Below are 22,068 nucleotides of genomic sequence, written 5' to 3'. Positions count from 1 at the left end.
GACCAACACCTAGCCTCTCTTCTATTTCAATTATTAGCGCAGAGCCTCTGTCAGAATACGGTATTAAAAAAAAAAAAAGTCCTGTACTTCCGGCATCCTTGAATAGAGCATGCGCAGAGCAGCTTGCACTTCGGCTTGACTGCGTTACAAGCCTCGGTCTAGATAGTAACCCCGCCCTTCGCTTGGGATAGTCTGTGTTATGATTGGATGTTCATTGGCAGGTGTGATTGGCATGGGCGGGCGGGTCCTAATGGACCCTCGTGACTGGGGCGGAGGGGGAGTGGAGTCAGGGAGAGCCGGGAGAAAAGCAGGGGGAGCTTAGGACAGCGGAAAGAGCCTGGGGCAAAACTAGGGGAGTTGGTGACAGGGGCCACCATGGCTCAGAGAGACATGAACCCCTTCAGCGATCCCAGTGAGCTGGATAACCCTTTTCAGGTGAGAGGCGGTGGCAGTTTGAGAGATGGACGTGAATGAGATGCAAAGGGGAACGACAACAGGCCAATCCTTTTCAAGATTATGGAGTTTTAAATTGGCACTGGGATGGGAGGTGGAAAAACCATGCATGTCAGGGGATATTTAAGAGAGCATGAAAAATTGACAACCCTTTCCGTGTAGGTAGACAGAGTGGTGTAGAGAATTCAGGTAAAACTCGGGCTAATGCGTCTGAGAGGAGCAGGGGTCACGGTCAACCCTGTCAAGTTCCCAGGTCCATGAATAACCTTCTGCTCTAGTCCAGGTGTTTTCTTTGAATTCTGGGACTTGTAGTCTTGTTTATTCCATTATAAAACAGGACTACAAATCCCAGAATCCAAAGAAAAATATGGACTAGCTCAGCACATCACTCATGGACCTGGACAACTTGGCTGCTATAACAGGCGCCAGTTACTCTGGGGCTCAGGTTTCATCTATATTTTCAGTGGGGCTGTTCAGCTTTTGAAGAGAGGGCAACACTGGTGAAGCTCATCCTGCAGCACATGTATCATCATGTCACACAAGTGCTGCAGGTGAGGCATTTGAAAGAACACCAAAGCTTGAGTCTGGGACAGTGGGGCCAGCAGAGGTTTTCATTTGATAGGAACTGCACTGCATGGGAGCTGTGGGCTCTCACTGTGATGGGTAGTAAGGTTTGTGACATACCTCTGTTGTGTTTTGAGAACTTTCAATGTTTGCCCCTCTGCATCAAAGCAAGTCCTTGTTGTGGAGATGAATGAGGTTCTGTCAGTCAATCTCTGTACATAAAACACTATGCTGACTGCTCAATTTAGTGCCAGAATCTGTAAAACATATATGTATATCTTTTAGGGACTATCAGGGGATACCAAGATATGACATCAATTTAAAACTTCCTTTATGTAAAGCTATTGGTAAATGATTGATTTGGCGTAAGCACTTTTATTGTGTTAAGTATAGGTGTTATTCTTTTTATATATTTGTGAATCAGTTCTGATAACTGAATAGTGGAGTCAGGAACATCTGGTAGCGTCATCGAAAAAGTTTTGAATGTGCCTTTGTTGTGTACCATGCCATCCCAGCGGAAAGCAGAGAGTGCAGTGAGTGTTCAGAAGCAGAGTAACATGTGGTATGTGAGCTGAAGGGAGAGGGAACAGAGAGGGCAGTGAGTGTTCAGAGGCTGCCGGGAGCAGCTGAGGCATTGTGACAGCAGAAGTGGAAGGGCACAGAGGAGGCAGTGTGTATGCACAGCAGAAACCAGAGATTTGGCAATCTTATTAGTAGTGTGGTCTAATCTTGAAAATGATTGAATTGCATATATCTTACAAGTGGATATGTCCTCCTCACTCCCTCCAACCTGCGTTTCATCCTAATTTATATTCAAAATTGGTCTTGTGACCAAGGCCTAAATAATAATTTTGTGTATGCGCCTTCCATTGAGGGGGTGTTGGGGTAATAGCAGCAATTGGCATAGACATGGGTCAGATAATTGTCAGGAATGATGCATGTCTAAATGTGGATTTATTGATAGTGGGAAAGGTCCAAAACAGAAATTATCCTATCGGATGAGGGGGCATTGTAGTGGGGTTCTGGTTGGAGGTTTAAAATATGTCACAGAGATGTACAGTACCCAAGCAGGAGAGAGGTTTCAAATACTTCGGGATATACATCACCCGAGATCCAGGTGAGTACTACAACCAGAATTTAGGGCGACAGTTAGATAGACTCATAACTGATGCAGAACACTGGCGCACGTTTCCACTGACGTTGATGGGACGTGCGGCATTGTTCAAAATGATGGCTCTTCCACGTCTAATATACATGTTACAAAACTCACCGTACGAGGTGCCTGCCTCCTTCTTCCGAAAGTGGGACTCGGAACTCTGTGCCCTACTATAGAGTGGAGCAGCCCCACGGATCGCTCTGTGTAAGCTCCAAAAGGGGGTCTTCGAGGGAGGCCTAGCGGTGCCCGACATTCGTGGTTACTACTGGGCCCTGCAACTGGTGAATGTAAATGTTCAGATAGTTCTAGATAGGACCGAACCAGCATATAGAGTTGACCGATTGGCCATGGGTGCATGAGGCCCACAGGGACTCCTGTACACATAGCAAGTAGATAAACACCTCCTGATACACACCAAAAGTGTGGAGAGCGGCCACAAGGTACCTGGGGTGGGAGAAAAAACATTCAGGGATGACGCCACTTTGGGCCTTCTTAGAGAAGTTAGTAGATTAGATGGCTTCACCAAGTGGGAGCTTTTGGGACTTGAAACGTTAGGGAATATCTGGAGAAGAGGAGAATACATACATTTTACTGATCTACAAAGAGACTATGAGATGGGAAAAGGGGAATGGCTTAAATACATCTAGTTAAGTCATGCACTATGAAAGCACATTATTGAAGGGGAAATATCAGCAGAGGCCTCCCTACTAGAGGATAGGATACTGACTGAGCAGATCCGGGAAAAGACCATATACCTATTCTTTAAAAAGATAGTCAATATTGCCCCAGACCCCACCAAAGCGCTTCGGTTGGCATGGGAACAAGATATAGGCATGTTGGAGGATGAGCAGTGGGTGGAGATGCTCAGGACCCAAGAGGGGTGGCGATCGGGGTGAGATTCCGTCTCATACAGCTTAGTGTTACACAGAGTATATTACTATAAGTCAGCGTTATTTAAGATGGGACGAAGTGAGAATACGAGATGTCATAGGGGGTGTGGGTCTGAGGGGTCCTTCTACCACCTGCTCTGGGTATGCCCGGTCCTGCAGGAATATTGGACAAAGACAGCTCATCAAATGTTGGAAGTACCAGTGGAACCCAAATAGCTCCTCCTGATAACTAGGGCACATGAGGATTGGCCACGACATGTAAAACAATGGCTAACATTGGCTGCAGTGGCCGCAAAACGAAATGTGGCAAAAGCATGTGGGGTGATAACTACTCATACACTGGAAAAATGGGAAAATTATTTAGACTAGTGCTGGCAAGCGGAATTAACGATGTATAAAAGCAGAGTGTGCTCCAATAAAGGAGTGAAAATTTGGGGGGCATGGCAGGCATATCGGGGACTGTGAAAGGGTAAAATAGAACAACTTGTTCACTACCAAATATGATTATGCAGTACTAGAGGATGAGATGTTATCAGCCTTAAAATGGGGTTGTGGTGGCACTATTCATGCTCTTTGTATGTACAGTAATTTTATATTTTAATAATAAAAGAGTTAAAGAAAATGTCAAAGAGGAAGGTGTCGGGCATGTTGGAGGTCTACTGTAGGAGTGGTCCAGAAGAAAGTATAAGCAAATGAACAGGGTCCGAAGAGGGTTTTTGGAGTGGGGTTCAAATGAGAACAGTCAGACATGACTAAGGACCAACTAGGATATGGTAACACAAGGCCAGGCTTCCCCAATGAGTAGCTTGTTAACTACTGGTAGCTCTCCACCTGCCTGTGAGTAGCTCTCCTGTGTGCAACCCAGCCGATTTAAATTAGAAACATTTTCTTTGTTGAATTAATATATGTATACCAAAATTAAGTGGGCGTATTTGAGAGGCAAATGTGTGGCATTGGACAGACTTCTTCCTAAGATCATATACCAGGGGCATTGCCGCTATCGCTGCTATGTAGAATCTATGTTGAGGCATTTGAAATTGATAAAGCCTTTTTTACGTTACTGCTGGCACTCCTGCTCAATGTACGGAGGTAATGACTGCTAGTAATCGTCCATATGGTAGCCACTAATGTAATCTTTTCTGATATGGTCACTATTATGTATTAAAACACTAATAATATTAGTAGCTCAGGATGATTTTCATTGAACAGAAGTAGCTCTTGTCATAGAAAATGTTGGAGACCCCTGCGTAAGGCGATTAGGTCAAATATTTGGTGTCTTAACTGGATAATGGATTACATTGATGCAATTTTATACTGGGAAATGTGATGTTGATTGGGTCCTTAGGGTGGAGGGGCTGGTTGAAAAGTCAGTGGCCAAATTGAATGACCAGAAGTGTGATAGATGGTAGGGTAGAGGCAGACTGGGTGAGGATCAGGGGAAGGATCAGGCAGCATGGCTGCTTTACGGAGAAGTGGTCTGCTACTGTGTGGGGTCAAATGGTGGGGCTCGTACAGGGTGACACATCACAATTGTGACGCTCAGACAGACTTAAGGTTCCGTGATCGGGGTAGAACAGGATGAGTGTAACAGGGCAAGAAATCAAATTTATGAGGTACCAAGCAGGATGAGAGGTTAGACTATGTGAAGTGTCCTTTGTTCGTTTGACAATGAAATGTGGCTTGTATACCATTGTTATGTTAGACTTGTGGAGAGACATCCCACACTACTAAGGGCAACTGGAAACAAGAGTATGACGTGAGTATGAGTCTAGAGTTGCCAGTAAATGTTGTTTTTATTATTTATAAATAACTGTGTTGCTTTGCGCTAGTATGTCACTTAGCAACCAGTTTCTCATGCTGACTGCCAAAGGCATATTACCGAGGTGAATTTGGATGTTTTGTTAATCAACAAGATTGTGGGCGACTGTCAGTTCAGTGGCTATCTTCAGCGTCGTACATCAACCTGGCCAGACAGTGGATTTCAACCTTAATATTTAACACAACACAGAGAAGAGGGTGCTGGTATGGTGTAGTTATGTGCAGTAGGCCTCCTTGAAAAGTTGAGTTTTTCGTTTTTTTGCAGACAGGGAGGCACAGAAGTTCTCTGGTTAACATTCAAAGAGCTCTAATGCTGACAGCCTTGCACCTTGATGATTTCACAAAAATACTTTTTCTCACTCAATTTAAGATTGCAAGTTACTGATGAGGTTAGAAACTAAAGACAGTGCTGTAAGGGAGACTCTATAGAATAAGTGAAAAAGTCAGTCCTAGTTAGTGAATTGCGGTGGATGTAGTAATTCCTTGGACCTGATCTTTTAGTGTTTATAAACGGGCCTTGATTCCTGGGCAGGATCTCGTAGAAATCGCTTATGTATAGTACTGGGTTGTTTGGTATCAATATGATATAATTTGGAATGTGCATGTTCCAGATAAAGGCTACTGGCGTCACTTAGGTGGCTATTTCAAGCCTGGTAGTAGTTCTTGGATGTTTTTTGTTAGAACATGCAATTGTTTTGTTGGTGAGCTGGTTCTGTGTGATTGGTTGGACTACACCTACTCACAGATTACTGCTTTATTCATTGGGCTCTAGTAGATACAAAGTTTGTACTGTGTAGTTTGTGAGTATGATACTTGGTCAGGAGGTATAGGGAGCCCCAGCAGAGGTGATAAGGTGGGCCTATGATCACTAGTAGATTTGAGCAGGTAAGCTGGCACAAGCATGGGTCAGGAAGTAAAAAGGCAACTCCTAATGTAGCTGTGGTGAAGAAAATTTAGAAGACCCCACAGTGCTACTTTGCTGTTCTGTTTTGGAGTGCACTACATCGCTTTCAGAATCTTTGCAGCGCTTGTTTATACCGCAGACTGTATGATGAACAAAGTTTGTGGACATTTTAGATTCCAATCAGATTAGAGCTAGATTGCTGATGCCATATTCCCCAGTCACTACTCTTAACGTTATGGTATTCAACTGGACCTGAACAGATCAGAAGGTTACTGAAAGGAAAGGCGTTTGTGTAATTAGACGTGGCGTCAATGAGATTGAGTCTGGAACTCCTGCCTCATGACAACACTACCATTCTGTGATGTATGTATGTATGTATTTATTTATTTTTTAGGTCGAGCCAGGGCGCATGCGCTGCTCTGCGAGACTTGTTGTGGTTGAGTAGCGAAAAAAGCCCCGCCCACTCTCCACCCATATTTGCCATTGGCTTGTGTCATTGTCTGTTGTCCTAAATGCTGGCTTCTGATTCGTAAATAGGCTTGTTAGTACCTCCTTAGTACCGCCTCTTCATTTGTCACCTCCCATGGCGACTGGCCCCTTTACTTCGGTTGTTACACGGTACATGTTATTTAGACTGTGAGCACCATTTTCTTTATTCAGTTTCTCTTACTGCAGGCCCAACATGCTTTGATGCCTTCTTTAACAACCCCCTGCCCCCCCCCCCCCCCTCTTCCTGTTGTCGTGCCTTCTGTACTGTAAGATCTACAGTGATGATTCAGGTGGAGCGAGTAATAGAAGATACCGCAAAGCAGATGCAATTTTGGACCTTGGGTAGCAGACCCTATTATTTTAACTGAAGTGGGGCCATTGGTCTGGTCAGTCAGTAATGGGAGACCCTACAGTGCAGGCAAGAAAGCATATGCCCTTATTCAGGAGGCAGCAGGAAACCTATCATGCAGGTAAGTCAGAAACACAGATCCCAGGTCAGGGAAGACATTAGTCAGTGCCCTGGTCAGTCGGTAGTTAGAGACCCTTCAATGCCAGAAAGCAAGCCAGGTTGGCTAAGGGTTTGCACAAGACCAAATTGTCCAAATATAGTGGTCATTAATATTCAGGAAGCTTTGTAGTGCAGGCATTATGGATTTAGTTTTGATATAAGACAGTGGGAGACACATAACCATGGTATGAGTGCTTTTAACCCTGCAACGTGGCCCCTTGACATGTTATGCCTTCAAATATTTTTGTTTTATAAGCTATCAGCACTTTGCATATGATGATATTTGAACCTTTACAATGTTAAAAGCAAACTACGATACCCAGCATGCTACTTGCTGGTGGCTAAAAAGCAAGATTGATTGAAAGTATCGCGCATAACTTGGCCTTGTGTTTTGACGATTCGCTGGAGATAGGGTTAGGAGTTTACAGTTGAGGTACATTTTAGCTGAGCAGTGGCAAATGGCTCATAGCAAACCTTATGTGTCAGAAAACCTCTGAATTCCATGTCTTGGAATTCTTCGGCAAAGAGATCATTGGAGAAGGTCTCTCTAAACGCTTCTTTAGCAACAGTGGTCCCCACTTTAAGTCTCCACCTGTTTCAGATACAATGAGATGTCTTGTTCCATCACTTCTCTTTACCATACCTCAGGTAACGGTACGGTTGAGAGATTTCATAGTGAATTATGGTTGTGTTACAACTGGCTAGCATTGGTAAGTAGGGTTGGGAAGAAGAGATTAAGAAAATGATTTGGGCTCACCAGGTCGCACTTACATTAACTAGGTTCAACCTCTTTGTAAACAAGAGCGTGAGAGTAGCCTTTATGGAAGACAATTTGTATTGGAAATCAACTCTACCAAACTTAGTGGTGGAAAATTGTGGCATGTGAGTAGGTTGGGCAAGTGACCTGTTTCTCTAGTGGTTAGAGAGGCAGCCATTGACTCAGTTATGGTGCCGGATGTAAATAAGAGTGTGAATCAGAAAGAGAAAGGATCTTGGCTGACCTTAGCACTGAAGCTTGTAATGCTCCGATGGGTGGTTTGCCAAGATCCAAGAGGAAGAATTTGGAAAACTGTAGAGTGTGACGTCTTGTGAAGGCATCACATAAGATTAAGGCTTGTGTAGTGGGTTAGGTTAGGCCTATAACAAACACATCCTATAGTAGTTAACCATTTATTTGTTGTTATTGTAAGTTATGTTTTTTTGGGTTGTTAAGAGGAGAAAGGTGTGTGTAGTGTTGGTTACTCGTTAACCGTTTGGAATGTTGCTTATATGCTCCTTCCCGTTAGAATACTGGAGAAGAGTTTGGATTTGAACTTCCCGCCAGTTACATATGTACTTCCCTTTCACCAGTGCCAGTTGTGTCTCTGTCTGTGGGACTGGCTTTGCTCCTGCTTCCAAGGTGCAATAGGTGCTTAAAGTTGAGATGCATTTTAGCCGAGTCCTGGCAGCACAGCAAGGCCACTGGAATTGTTATTCTTCAGCTGCAGCGTTTTCCACATAATTATGAATTTGCCAAATAATCTATCATTTGCTGAATAATCTGCAGATTTTACCAGAATATATGTTTTTGATTCGAGCTCAAATGGATCATATGTACTAAAAATATGGTGACACTTGTTCCCGTGCAGTAGACGGCCCTCCGCAAAAGTTGGCTGTCACCTTTCATTTGCTTATAATAGTTGAGTATTAAACGGGTTCTAAGGCGGTTATATCTTCTCCCAGTATTGATATGTAAAAAACAAAAATGACAAAATAATGAAGTAATATTATCACCACATGTGCCCCATTAGGCCTCAAAATGTTCATTTACTTGCTGCATAATTTAATTAACCCTGCCTCATAATTAGGCCCTCTTGCCGCATAATTCGAGTGGCCCTGTTTATAGGTAGGAAGACCTCTTAATTGACTTCCATTCCTACCCAAGTGCTAATTGCGTTAGGAATAGCCTTCCTTCCGGCTTTTGCTGCCCAAACACCCATTCGTGCCCAGTAACCGTTAAATCAAATAATATTTTTCTCGGCAGTGTTTGTCTTAGATTGAGAGGGGCTAAAGTCTGACAGAAGCCGAAAAGAAGAAAGGCGCGCTTGATTTTTAGCAGCCGGGCTCGGAATCTGATATCAGGGGAGCGTGCCGAGACTTTGCAGTTTTGGGAATGTGTCACAAACGTGATAAATGTTAGAGATCCCCGCGGCCACACCTATCCGAGCCTGGTCCGTCCACCCTGAGTCAACAGCCCTAATCAGAGGCAACATTTCCCACAATGCTTTGTGGCCGGGTCAGAGCACGCGCTGCGAAACCGGACCTTGATTGGGGCAACCGATCCCAAAGTGATGACATGAAAATGAAAGTCACTGGCAGCGGTTGGAAAACCGAGACAAGTTGCTTAAGTGGCTGCATGAAGCATTGCAGGTGACGAGGGCGTTGGCCTGATCCTACAGCTGGAGAACAGTTAGTGCAAAGGCCTCACGTGAACTAGGACATAAAATAAATACTTAAACAAGCATTGGCAATGTCTAGAGGTCTGGCTTTACTAAGTATACCTAGCTTGACCGACGAATACAGAGTTCGCACTACACGTTTCCCTATACATCGGTTTAAGTGACTCAATAGATATCAATGTTGCTTAAAACCACTAAGTATTTCTACTTAATGTGGAGAAAAAGCTTAATTCCCGCATTAAAAAAAAAAAAAAATTAGTACTCTCCTTCACTCTGTATCGGTTCTAAATAACAAAGTACAAAAACCTGAAAAATGTGGCAGAGATGACGTGTGAAGGGACAACATGTTTAGTTCATAAATCTTATGGTTGCTTACTTACTAAAGGAGCTATTCACATCCCTAAAAGTGCGCATTATGGGCGATGTGCTATCACATTGATGCATAGAGGTCCTGCGGAGAGAAGTGGCACCTTAGAAAGCATGCACCTGCTCCAGCGGAAAAGGGCTCATTTACATATCCTTCCTGCGTCACAGACCCGTCACCACCTTTACTTATTCACGCATACATTCATTGGTGGGGCCCATAACACCAACACTCACACGTCTCACTTGAGCCTGCACCCAAGAGGAAAAGAAGCGCTGGACATGTGGGAGTACATCAGTACCCATAGGATCCTGACTTTAACATCAAGGCACTCCACCACTTGGTCGATGGACCAATTAGTTGGACTGGTTGATGGTGATTTAGAACCAGCTAAAACACATTAAAGTTTCGGAACCTTTGGTTAATCAACACCTTATTAAAAGAATCACAGTCATTTTCTGTTAATCAATGTTTAGTTTATCTAACTAATTCACTTTCATTGGCATAGTCTGTCTTTAGTCAAATCAGAGTTTTCAAAGAATATAAGTTTGGCACAAATTTGTGTAACAATTATATTTACCTAAGTTTTGATACCGGTGACCATTTCCCGAAACCTGTCAGCCCTGCATAAATCAAATCCCTTCTGGTGAAATCGCCCAATCAAATGCAGGCTAAGACCCAAATAAGTCCTGGAAGAGTTCTTTCGCTCGACAGTCCCAAAGGTATCCAAAGGACCAGGCAATCGTGGTAGCAAATCGACCCTCCTCACCAGCAGTCACCAATGGAAATTCGGAACGCACTTCTACACCCTCCTCTAAGGTTCCCCTTATATAGTAAATTCAACGATAATCTACAACATTTTCTAGGAGTAGAAGAGTCCTGACTGGCTAAATCCCTAAAATTTGAAATACTGAACTCTGTTCCCAGGTTTTCTTGGTTCTCAGGGAATTGAATGTCATCCTTTTTAATTTGTACAGTTCTCATGCGAAAAGTTCAACATGTAGACCTCTGGATACAGGTTGCTATTGTATTTCCAGTCATTCACACTAGCTGAGTCCTGGCAATCCTCCACGTTCCTATCCTTGACAAGGGACACGTAGTCTGAGTTAGAGGTTGCCTGGAGATCTTCGGAGCCATCCGAGTCTGCACAGTAGACATCGCGCTCAAATGACGGTGGCCACTTCCGAACTCCATTTTGAATGTCGCGGCCTAGTGGGCCCGAATGCCAGCTTAAGCAAAACAAACATAAAAATAATTAATATACGGAAATGAAGATTCTAATGTTTAAACCCACACTAATCCCAATATATTTTAGTATTTTCCTAGCTTATAGCAACATTTAAAGCAATAATATTCACCATTCCGCACACCAGGAGCACAAACCATTACAAAAGCAAAATAACTCATGCAATTTTTATTACAACACATTCTACAGTTAATATGCGTACCACAGTTCATCATTAGAAATATTGGCCATGCAATTAGCTTTTTAGTCCCACGTCTAATTTGTATTTATTAAGGTGTATATATTGATTAATAATAACACTCCAAACAGTTAATACAGGTTAATATTTAGAATAGTTACGTAGTTAGTATTTTATCATGCAAATAGAGAAGGTATACAACATTTTTGCTTTACCTGCTCCACCACACCCTTCACTGAATGTAATATTTCACTTGCCACGGATTCATATTTCTTGTCTGACTGTTTGACCTGTATTCACCACACCCTTCACTGAATGTAATATTTCACTTGCCACGGATTCATATTTTTCGTCTGACTGTTTGACCTGTATTCATATATCTCCATGACTCTTTCTGTGTGCTTCTCTATTCCAGTGTCTCACTCAGAGAAAGAGGCAAAACATTCAGAAATTGGTGCGCAAATTCCTAATTCCACATTTTGTGCCTCATTCTGAGCTGGAAAAATAAAACTCTCAGAATGCGGTAAAACCTCTCTAATGGAAATTACTGTAATAATTGCAACCAGTGATAATGCTTTACCGGGTGCACTATTACACCGTCCTTCTACCAGGAGACTTATAATGAGGCTTCCTCCGTGTTCCTATTTCTCTCACTCTTTAACCTCTTCTCGCTGCCTCATTCGGCTCATTCACAAGTCTTTTTCTATCTCTTAATTCTCTTTCTTGCTCTCACTCTCTTCCAATTTTTGATCTCCCCATCCAACCCTCCTTATTCACTCTGCATACCCCAGCTCACCACCTAAGGTTCCCCTCTCTTCAGTCTTTTACCCTCAGTGCTTAATGTTTGGCCTTATTCCTTGTCTGCTGTTTCTCCTCCCTCTCCAGCATTAGACATTGCCCTTCTTACTTTCTGCTTCTCCACCTTTCACTTCATCTTCTTGCATTTTCTCTTCTTTCTATAAAATGATCACCACTAGCTTTTTTTCTCAGTCTTTACCCTTTCATTGTATTTTACTTTTCACCCCCCATCTTCCCTCATTGCGTCTCCATCTTGTTCCACCATTCTAAGATTGTCCCTCTGCTGTTCTAACCCTTTTCCTCATTTTTTTCCCCTCAATGCGTACAATGTCCCTGTCTCTCCACCCCTTTCTTCTCTCAAGACAAAAAATAGCCCTTTGATACATTCACCAGCGTTGGTTCTTTTGGGCTTTCTAATGCACTGGGAGAGTGAAGACAGATGCCCTCTGGGCTCTCACCTGTTAAACCCCAGAATAGAGTTAGCAGCTTCACAACTATGTATCCATAAGAGGCTGGTCTTAGTCAATGGAATTCAAGTGTTGTCTATTTGTGAATGAACCTTCAGTTCACCCTTCTTCAGTCCATTTAATTGCAGACACAGTGTGTACATCTGTGAGTGGTGGTGTGCGAGTAATACTGTACTCCTATGATCTGATGGAGAATGGGCATTTGCATTTTCACAAAGTACTCAAATTCCATATTTTGCAGAGCTTGAGCTGTAGGTAGGTAGGTTTCCCCCCCCCTTTTTTTTTCCCACTGGTAGATACGAACTTCTAGACAGAGGTGCACTGCTTTAGCTGGGATCCAACCATTTGATATATTTGAAAGCTGGGATTAAAATTCAGGTATGCACGTTCAAAAGGCCGAAACTTAGCTACTAAACAATATCTCCTCCACAGCTAATCCCCATTGCTAACTAACAGCTGTCAACATATAATGCAGTAGTTGGGACAGGCACAGAACCTTAGCTAAGTAGGCTGAATCGGTTTTCTTCCATTGTAAATGTCAAGTGCCTCCATGGAAGATTAAAGTTCTGTAACATGGTGCAGTTCCTGAATTACATTTTAAATATTTCCCTGATGAATTCCCCACAGTTATATTAATTGTGTGTGTGTGTGTGTGTGTGTGTGTGTATATATATATATATATATATATATATATATATATATATATATGTGTGTATGTATATATTAGTGTAGATATATCATTGTGAAACGTATTTATAGCAATGTTGGTTAATAACTAATTAGTTGGTGAACATTTAATTTGTTTGTCTTTTAAAAGTGAATTTGAGGGTAATTTACTTAAAGTTTGGCTATGTGCTGGATCTTATTATATGCTTGCTGTCTTCGCTGCTGTTCTCAGCAGATCACATTGACAAACAAGATAACGGACTGTTCAGATTAATTCAGGTCTAGCAATGAAAATACACATCACTTTGCTAAATTGTTGCATTTATCATTCATATTTATTCGAATTGTCTATTTTATTATTTTTTTAAAAGGAATTTGGGGGCAGCGGAAGGTGTTATGATGCAACCATTGGTCACTAAACATTTCTCGGAAACAGAAATGGTTATCTCTGAAACTGACCTTTCTTTTGAATCCATTTTGCTCTGATACATTCAAGAGTATAAAGCATAGAGGGAACCCCCCTCTTACCCATACTGCACCTTAGCAAGTGCAACACATACCGGGTCACTTACACTCTAATTCGACTCACTTTTCAATCACTTTTAACACATAAAGGTCCTGAAGAAAGCCAGTTCATATCCAAGGCCTGGCTGAAACCTGTTGACCACACAGGATGTGGGATACCATAGATAACTCCATAACACATCCACCGCCTTGCTTTTAATACTGCCAAAGGCCCACTAATAAAATATCCATGGTGGGAAATGGGAACCAAGGACAGTTTTTAATTCACACTTGCAAGCTATCACTGCACACTCGCTCACTACAATACCAGCTCTGCTGTAAACGGGCGTTGAAGCCTACCCGGGGCACGCTCGGTGCCACCGGGTGGAGCCCGATGATAAAGCATGCCACCAACTAGGTTGGTAGGTGAAGGCTTTCATAAGAAATAATATTTCTTCCTCCTGAAAAAAACACACAATTCCGATGCTTGTTCAGGCTAGTTCCTTTTGATTATACATATACTTTACACAACCATTTTGTATGTTAATCGGACCTTCCACAAAAGGTGCTGAGCCTGAAATATTACTGGGCCTCATAGTTCCATCCTCTTGTGCTCACTTAAAACCTATTGTTAGTGTGCCTGTAAAGCCGATGGAACTGTGGAGTGAGTACTTTGGAGAGAAAGTCACTTTCCCCTACCCATCTTCCTCTCTCTGTATTCTTCCGATAACTGTGATTGGGCTTGGAAGTGGAAAATGTGGGTGACCGCTATTGCTATAAACCCTGTAACCCCTGATAAAGTCTGTATGAAGCCCAAAGTGACCAATACAAGATATAAGTATTTTTGAATTGTATTTTCAGTCCTTCAAAAAACGCGCACAGGAAGGATTTTGACAGTGCATCCGAGACCACTGGCACTTGCCTGTCCCCGGATACTCCTAATGGTGGCTCCACTCTACCTACCCATTCTGTACTGCTCACCCTGGATCTCATACTTCCCAGGCTTCAAGCAATCATAGTCCGATGTGGCAGAGTCAACCAAAGGTACAGAAACCTCGGAAAATGTCAGTCTGCCGTAGGGCGAAATAAGGTTGTGGAAGGGCCAGGAGAAGTGAAATCCAAGTATGCAATGTCTTCAGTTAAGGAGAGGGCCTCACTAGGTCTACTTCGATTCCTGCCTTGAACTGCGAGCAGCAGAAAATAAATCTTATACAGTGCTTAATTTGTAGAAAAATAACAGTTGGAATTTAGTTTTCGTCAGAAGCCCGCAGCCGGCACTATTGAATGTTGGCATGCTGAGTACTGTGTTTACATAGTCTTGATTCAACCTCATGTCTCTTTAATCCACCACCAAACACTTTACCACTTTATCTCCCCCTTGCAGGCTCCTGCTTGCTCCTTAGGCCACTGCCATTCAGTCTTCCTCCCCCCCCCCCCCCCCTTCCCCACACGTGTGTGTTTTTTCACTCTCCAAAGGTGAAAGTCTGAAGAAGCAAAATAAGTGCCGGTCCCTAAAAATAATTGCAGGTGAGCCTCATCTGTAACCACTGGCTCAAATTATGCACTGCCCATATCGAAGGTCGAGCTTTGAGAGTTCTACCTTCACGTTAACGTAGATGTGACGTCCTTTGGAATAGCTTTGCTAAAGTCTGGAAACAGTCATTTGGGCTTCCACAGCCATGGGCATCTTCTCCCTGTCACACTAGTCCATGAAGGCAAGCAGGCTTGTCAATGGCTGAGCTCCAGCTCTGGGAGGTCATTGGACACCCAGCGCTTATGGTCTTTGGTTGAGGACATCAGCACCTGGATAGTGAAAACCTCCAGGCGTGAAGCATCGGTAAGTTGACGGCACCACCACAGCAGTTCTTGGAGAGGATAGCACGTGTTTATCTTGGAGAGGATGAAACCTGTTCTGATAACACTTACTCTATGTTGCGCACACATAAGTGCTCTTTTCGGAAACAATAATTACAAATTACTGTGAAATGCTGTCCATTACTTGGGCTAAAGAGCTTTAAAAAAAAATCTTAAGATCTTTTCTTTGTTTGACAGTTTCTTCTCTGCGACACTAGTGCTTGCCTGAGTTCAATGATACTGTTCTGTTCCTGATTAAACATTGAAACAGAATTGTTTCCATCTGACGAACCAATTAAGTGCTGATTAAAACCTGCTGGACTGAATGGGAATACTGTCCCTGGCAGAACAGTTGCGTAGATCCGTTTACTAAGTGGCACGTAGCAGTCAAACGAACACAGCTCTGAAAATAGAGTCCAGTTCCCAGCAGAAGACCACTTCTGCCGATGGCCCCCCTCCTTTGCACCTCACTCCGTGGAAGATGCCTTTGCTCGTCATTGAAGGGAGGGGTACAATCACCTTCCTCTAACCAAGAATCTGTTCTAAACAAGTAAAATTGATAAATATTCCAGAATGACTTCTAGGAGAAGCCAACAGTCTGGTCACAGGCAGGAGTAATGACTGTTTCCATTTTATAGCATCATCACAGATGTGCCTGGGGATGCGAGGTTCCTGAATCTTATCCTTAAACTCCAGGACCTACAAACGATGATGAGATCCTCAAACACTGCCTGCGAAGAAAATAAAGGGGTGCCCTTGTAAGAGGCTGGTATTTGAAAGGATCGGGCCCTGTCCGGTAAACCTAGCGGGATGATGTGAATATTTATTACCCGGGGCCAAATCGTGACATAAATATGGACGGCTGATGGAGAACCACAGGCACCATGTTCTATCCATTCCATGAAGAAAAGGACCAGAAGGCCTGTGTTTACTGCAAATACCGACTATGCAACAAATAAAGTATTTAAAGTCCATTCTTCTGCTCTAGGCCAGTCCACTCTCCCCGTTTCTATGTAGCCTGCTTTAAAGCTTTGTAAATCTTGGGTTAGGAGTAGTCCTCATCCAGTTTGTAAGGGTCTTTCTTCTGTGAAGTGGAGATGCCCCATCACCCTCAAAGTCATCGAAAGTTTAAGGCCTCTGTCATTATTTATGCTTTCCTGGTTTGCCTGAAGGCTAGTTTTTAGTTCATGTTTGAAAGTGGGTGAAATGATCCATCTTTACATATTTTAGATATACCCCCAAGAACAGAAGGTAAAAAACTGGAAGGGAGAGAACGTGGAAACTGAGTTTGTGGAAGGACCTGTAATGAGAAGTTGTGTAGTGATATACTGCCTATAGGTCAATAAACCTTTTGCACAGTTTTATACAATACATGTCTAAACCTCAGTTGCTATGCACACAAATGGACAGAATGCTGAATAAATCATACATTCACCCCAGTCAAGAGATCTGGGTTAAATCCATTGTTCTTTTGCTCACTATGCCACCCCAGTTTAGACCTAGCCATATGCAAATCAGTCTTGACCGTGTGCCTCATGGGAACAGTGCAGACCGAACTGCCATGCCAGGTTCTCCCTGGACCGGAAACCAGCATCCTGGGACTGGTTTCTGGGTATTACCCTTCGTCAGCCAGGCTAGCTTGAATAAAGTTTATTTTGGATGTGCTATGATGGCTTGCCCACGCCTGAATGAACAGTATAATCTCAAGTATATCCTTGTGATGCTAGGAGTGCAGAGGCACACAAGCTTTTAATTTCTCTTGCACATTTCCATCCAGTTGATACCTGGCATTCAGTAAGGTGTCTGGAAAAATACTCCCTTTAACCACTGTGAGAACAACCTTGACGTGTTTTTAATTATATACATATTTAAGAGTGATGTGTTGCTGTAACAAACTAGCCTCCACAAGGGGTACCCAAAGAGAGCATTTCCTTTTCCTATTGGTATAAACTGAGTCTGCCAGCTGCAATGCGTTCTTCCTGTTTTGTTTGACAGTTTCATGAGCCTATATGGTTTGAGGTCCATTGTTCGTGAAATCAAATGATACCTCGAATGGTGATCTGGAGCTAGGAATCTCGCGATAAATTGAGAAATCTAGCCGATGTTGGAAAACTGATTCAAGTAAATGGACTCAATGGAGAGCTCTCCCCCACAACAATAAGGAGGCTTCTTTATTTTGCATGACTGCGTGTGATTGGTCACATTTTGTAGCCAGAATGTTGTGGCGAAAATCCAGCATGGCTACAGTGGGACATAAAGTTCATAATTGTTGGTGATCATCTTACAGTGGTGCATTGTTCTGAAAAAAGATGCTTTGCGGATCCACTGTACCCTCTTAATTCCATTTAGAAAACACCACTTGCGTGTGAAACGCATACGGTTCCATAGTGACTACCATAGATCAAACACCACAATCAGTTGGTCTCTGCTAGACCAGACCTTGCCTTTATAATGAAAGGACTACCACAGTTCATCTAAGATCACTCTTTGGTACAAAGTAAATTTGAGCTTGTCTTTACGCAGGACATTGTATTGGCTTATAGGGGTTATAGTCAGTGGCAGCATAGCCCAGAGGTAAGAGGTGGGAGTCCTTTTTTGTAAATCTTCTCTGAGCATTGTTACGCAACATCAGACTTTAACTTAGTTGTGGACCTTCTTTTTCCAAATGAACTGACCACACACTAAACGGTGTACACTGGCTTTTTCTGTGGTACATATGTGGGTATTTATTGGTATTTCTGTAACACAAGCCTTGTTGGGAATCAACTGAACTACTTGGCATGGAAATGGGCCCAGGTGTGGAAATTGTTTCAAATCATGCACAATAGTAAGTGGAAGTTGAGTGAGGAGATATCTATTCACGTTCAGCATTGGTAGAGCTGGGTCAGTCTGAATTGCTGAGAGTTGAAGTGCTCCTTGAAGGAGTGACTTGTGAGATTTGTTTGGACTGTTGGCTGAGGATATATGCACAGCAAGATGTTATTCCAAATCTGTGATACATAGTGGGATATGGTTTGACTTCTGTGGGTTTTTTTTCTGCCTGGTTGTATTTCTTGTCTTGGCCACCAGAAGTCTCTAGTTTTTCAACCAGATGTGTTTGGGTGTTAATTTATATAACTTTGTATGGTGGTGCATCTAGTTTGAAGATGAAGAGGGATTGTAGCGGTCAACCAGCGCCGACTTTTCATGGTAGCTTTATGATGCGATCATTTTTCGCTTTTCAGTGAGTTTCATGGTGACAGGTACTTTACATTTCAGAGGAACATTCTGCAGCTAACGATACTGTTAGACAGGACATTGCATCATCCAGGTGGGAGAAGACCAGGGCTTGCGCAATAAGTCTCAAGTGTGCATCCGAGAAGTAGTGATTTGGTTTCTGCAACAGATTGGTACCATGCGGTCTGGATTTTCTTGGCAGTGTGTGTTTTAGATGAAGTAAAGTTTGTGTCCAGTGTGAATCCAGTCCTTTTGGCATTCACTAAAGTTGAGGTTTGAATCTACTAAATTTTCATGTTTGATACATATTTTTGGGTTTGAGCCTGTCAGTTTCTGTTTGGAATTCGGTTTGTGGCAGGTTCCATTTTAGGTAAACACTTGACATCCACTTCTGTATGAGAATGAGGCAGCTGTTTAATTCAGTAATTGACATCATACTGATGAATATCCATGCTGTTATCAGCCAGTAAGACCCAAAAACCCTCCGTACACAGTTCGAAACTGATCAGAGAGAGATTGGTCCCTGTGGTAATTTGCCGATGATGGGTAGATGTTTGGATTTTTAGGCCAGAGGTCGCTGGGGCCCAGGATCTGTTTTTTAACTGTTGGTAGAATCTGTCTGAGTTTTGCTCTTTTATGGAAGATGCCTTGGGTGACGGGGCTCTCACTGGTTCTCTGGTCAGGTGTCTCAAACAGTTGAGTAAAATGTGGTCTTCTTTCTTGGTGGCTTTGAGAGCTGCATGAATATCAGTGACGTATCCGAAGGCGAGTGATTTTAAGCAGCTCTGCTTGAGGATGTTCCATGAAGCGATTTGGTAGCAAGCTCGTGCTTTGCTTTCGGAGTGAAGTCTGAATTTAGCTATTTTGCTTGTTAATTGAATATCCTTTGGTGATGCATTGTAGTTTGGTTTGTTCTAAAGCTCGGTTGGTGCAGTATTATAGCACTTTAATGATGGCACTGATTTGTTTGATTCTTCCATAATGTTTGTAATAGGTAGCTTTGGCTGTCATCGATTGAGGCATCTAAGAAGTGGAGTGTAAACGTTTGTGATGGGTCATTTTGTGAAATGTTTTTCCTTTTATGGAATATTTGTATGCTGGATCGACAGAAAAAGAACTCCCCAAAATCAAATGGCATGGTTTCATGGGTCTTTATTGGGCCATTGTATCCATATTTGTTGTTTCTCAGGGTGGAGTGCAGAGAGATGAGGAGTGTGCTGATCACTTTTAGCTAGATCAAAGTTGCTAGTGTAGTGAGGCCTTCTTCTTCAAACCCATAAACTGATTTTTAAAAAGGTGGAAGTGTTTTTCTTTTTTTCTAGTTTAGGTATTGTGCGTTCAAGAGGTGGCATGTGATGAATGAAGGTGGCCTGACCAGGAAGATTGAGGTCTCGCTGAATCATGGTGGTGTTATAAATAGAATTGTGGATGTTTGCGTAGAGGTGGAATATTTCCTTGATGAAATCTTTGTCGCATCCAGGAGTTTGTAAATCAAGCAGAAGATATCTGTATTACGTACTCCAAATGTAATCCTGCTGCGTAGGCATTTATATTATTTAGGGTTTTTGTGGGGCAGGATTTTTTTGCTTGCGTTGTGAAATGCAGAAGAAAGCAATGAGAGTGCAAATCTCCATTACTATCTGTCTGACGTGGCTGAATAGCTTATTCTTTTTGCAGATGGCTGGCTACTGAGGCAGGATGCTAGCAGTCATGGGACACGAGATTATCAAATGCATAATGTGTTCTGGTTGTTTTTGGGGGTAATTTGAAGTCAGTCTGCAGGCTAGTGGACATTTAAGGATTGTATAGGAGTACTGCAGTGCAGATGACACTCTGGTTCAAACCTGTTTTCATGGAACGATTCAGCTATTCGGAATTTTTATTACGTTTATCATTGCAGATGCATATTTCGCTCTTTTGCAATCAAGGGGATCGAAGATGAGTGACAAATATATTTATCAATGTAGATGATTTTTGATATTTTTTTTTAACTTCCTTGCCTTGTTCGGAACTTTGGTGCTTTCGTAAGTGGCAATAGCATATTATGGTTATGTACATGTAATGATGGATTACATTCAGCAATATATTAAAGTTATTAGGAATGTTTTGTGTAAAGAGAGAACATTACACATACCTTGACTTACCCTTGACTTGCTTCCATCTTTTGTTACAGTAACCATAAAGAGCAGACACACAAAATTCGCAAACATTACAACTCCATGCTGCCACATCCAGTTCCCAGTCTTCACACGTTACCACAGATACACGTACTGGAAGTGGGCAGTTGTGCCCAATACCCCCACCTGAAACGTTCATAATATCATCTGAGTAACTTGGCAGTAAACCCTTGAGGCAAAAAGTCGGTGTCAGAAAGTGCACTATTAAATTGGGAAAGGGAAATCCTTCGAACTTAATGAACATACTCTGGTTAGGTATCAATATACGCCTCTGTGAAACTCTCCCAAACCCTTGGTAACTATGCCACTAGTAGCAGGCAATTCTTGCAGCAGCATCAATTTTTAAGTTGGTGGTGGTGGGGGGGGGGGGGGGGACACAACATTTCTAAAGCAATTTAGAGAAATGAAAATATTTTAATTAGTGTGATTGAACTAGGAGAAGGGGAACTGGCGATGAGAAAAAGTAAATTGTTATTTAAAAATATCAGTTTGCAGTTGATTGTGGCATAGGTGATATTTGAAGCAGACCATGATGAAGTGGAAGCTGGATACAGCAAAGGGGTCAATCTGGTCAAAGTTTTTACCTTCTGATCTTGGTTACTTTCTGCAAGTCAAGATCCTCCAACAGAGCAAGGTTCAAAAAGCAGGGCTGGTTAATGTCCGTCAATGGCTGATATGTTGCTGTCGAGCTCTTGCTGAAACAGTTGGTTTTGGCTCCAAAACCTCTAAGTAGGCAACACTGGACTTCCTAGCTGTCTAGGTTGCTTCATTGCTGGATTGATATGCCATCTTGCCCAATCCGAGGTCTTACTTTTGGACCTAGTCTCTTTTTTTGGTTCTCTAAATCCTCCGGCAGGGCAAGACTGTAGGCTGTAGCCAGCCGGGTCTCAATGAGACCAGATGTCTTTACCATGAATCTTCTTTGAATCTTTCCACGTGACAAAATGTACTGAGTGGGACAAACATGGCTTTGTCAGCCTACAGTGAGATCTTCCTTTGTAACCCTCATCACCTTGTCTTAGTCTCCCAGAGGTGGAAAATTAACTTAGTCTCACTTTTCTCTCAATCGTGGGGAAAATCCCTCCTTACCTTGTGGTCTTCAGGATAGGGCTCTAAGAAACCTGTCTCTTTGCAGCTAAGGCTCCTGCCGGGTCCAGTACTCTGTGGTCCGCTGGTCCCTCTTGGTGTTAGGAGTCTGTGGTAATGTGCAGACCCTAAGCTCTAGGCTTAGAATGTTATGAGGTCACTGGAGCACAGCATTCTCTATGTACATTCTTTCTACTGTCAGTTGCTCCAGTGCCCCTTCAGGAGAAGATGCTTGTTCCACAATAAACTTGCTTCTTCCACTACAAGCCTTGTAGTGTCATCATTACAGAGT

General features: G+C 42.7%; 1 protein-coding gene across 1 annotated transcript in view; it reads left to right on the top strand.

Moving 5' to 3' along the window:
• Positions 1–213: 213 nt before the first annotated feature.
• SCAMP3 (secretory carrier membrane protein 3) overlaps positions 214–22,068 on the top strand; it is a 93,046-nt gene continuing 71,191 nt past the window's right edge. Inside the window, exon 1 of the mRNA XM_085638496.1 lies at positions 214–435. Coding sequence (XP_085494622.1) covers positions 376–435 — 60 coding nt within the window. The 5' untranslated portion in view covers positions 214–375. The remainder of the gene's footprint in view (positions 436–22,068) is intronic.

The sequence above is a fragment of the Triturus cristatus genome, chromosome 12 (assembly GCF_964204655.1).
Source record: "Triturus cristatus chromosome 12, aTriCri1.1, whole genome shotgun sequence".
Classification (NCBI taxonomy): Eukaryota; Metazoa; Chordata; class Amphibia; order Caudata; family Salamandridae; genus Triturus; species Triturus cristatus.
This window is presented reverse-complemented; position numbering and strand designations above follow the sequence as displayed.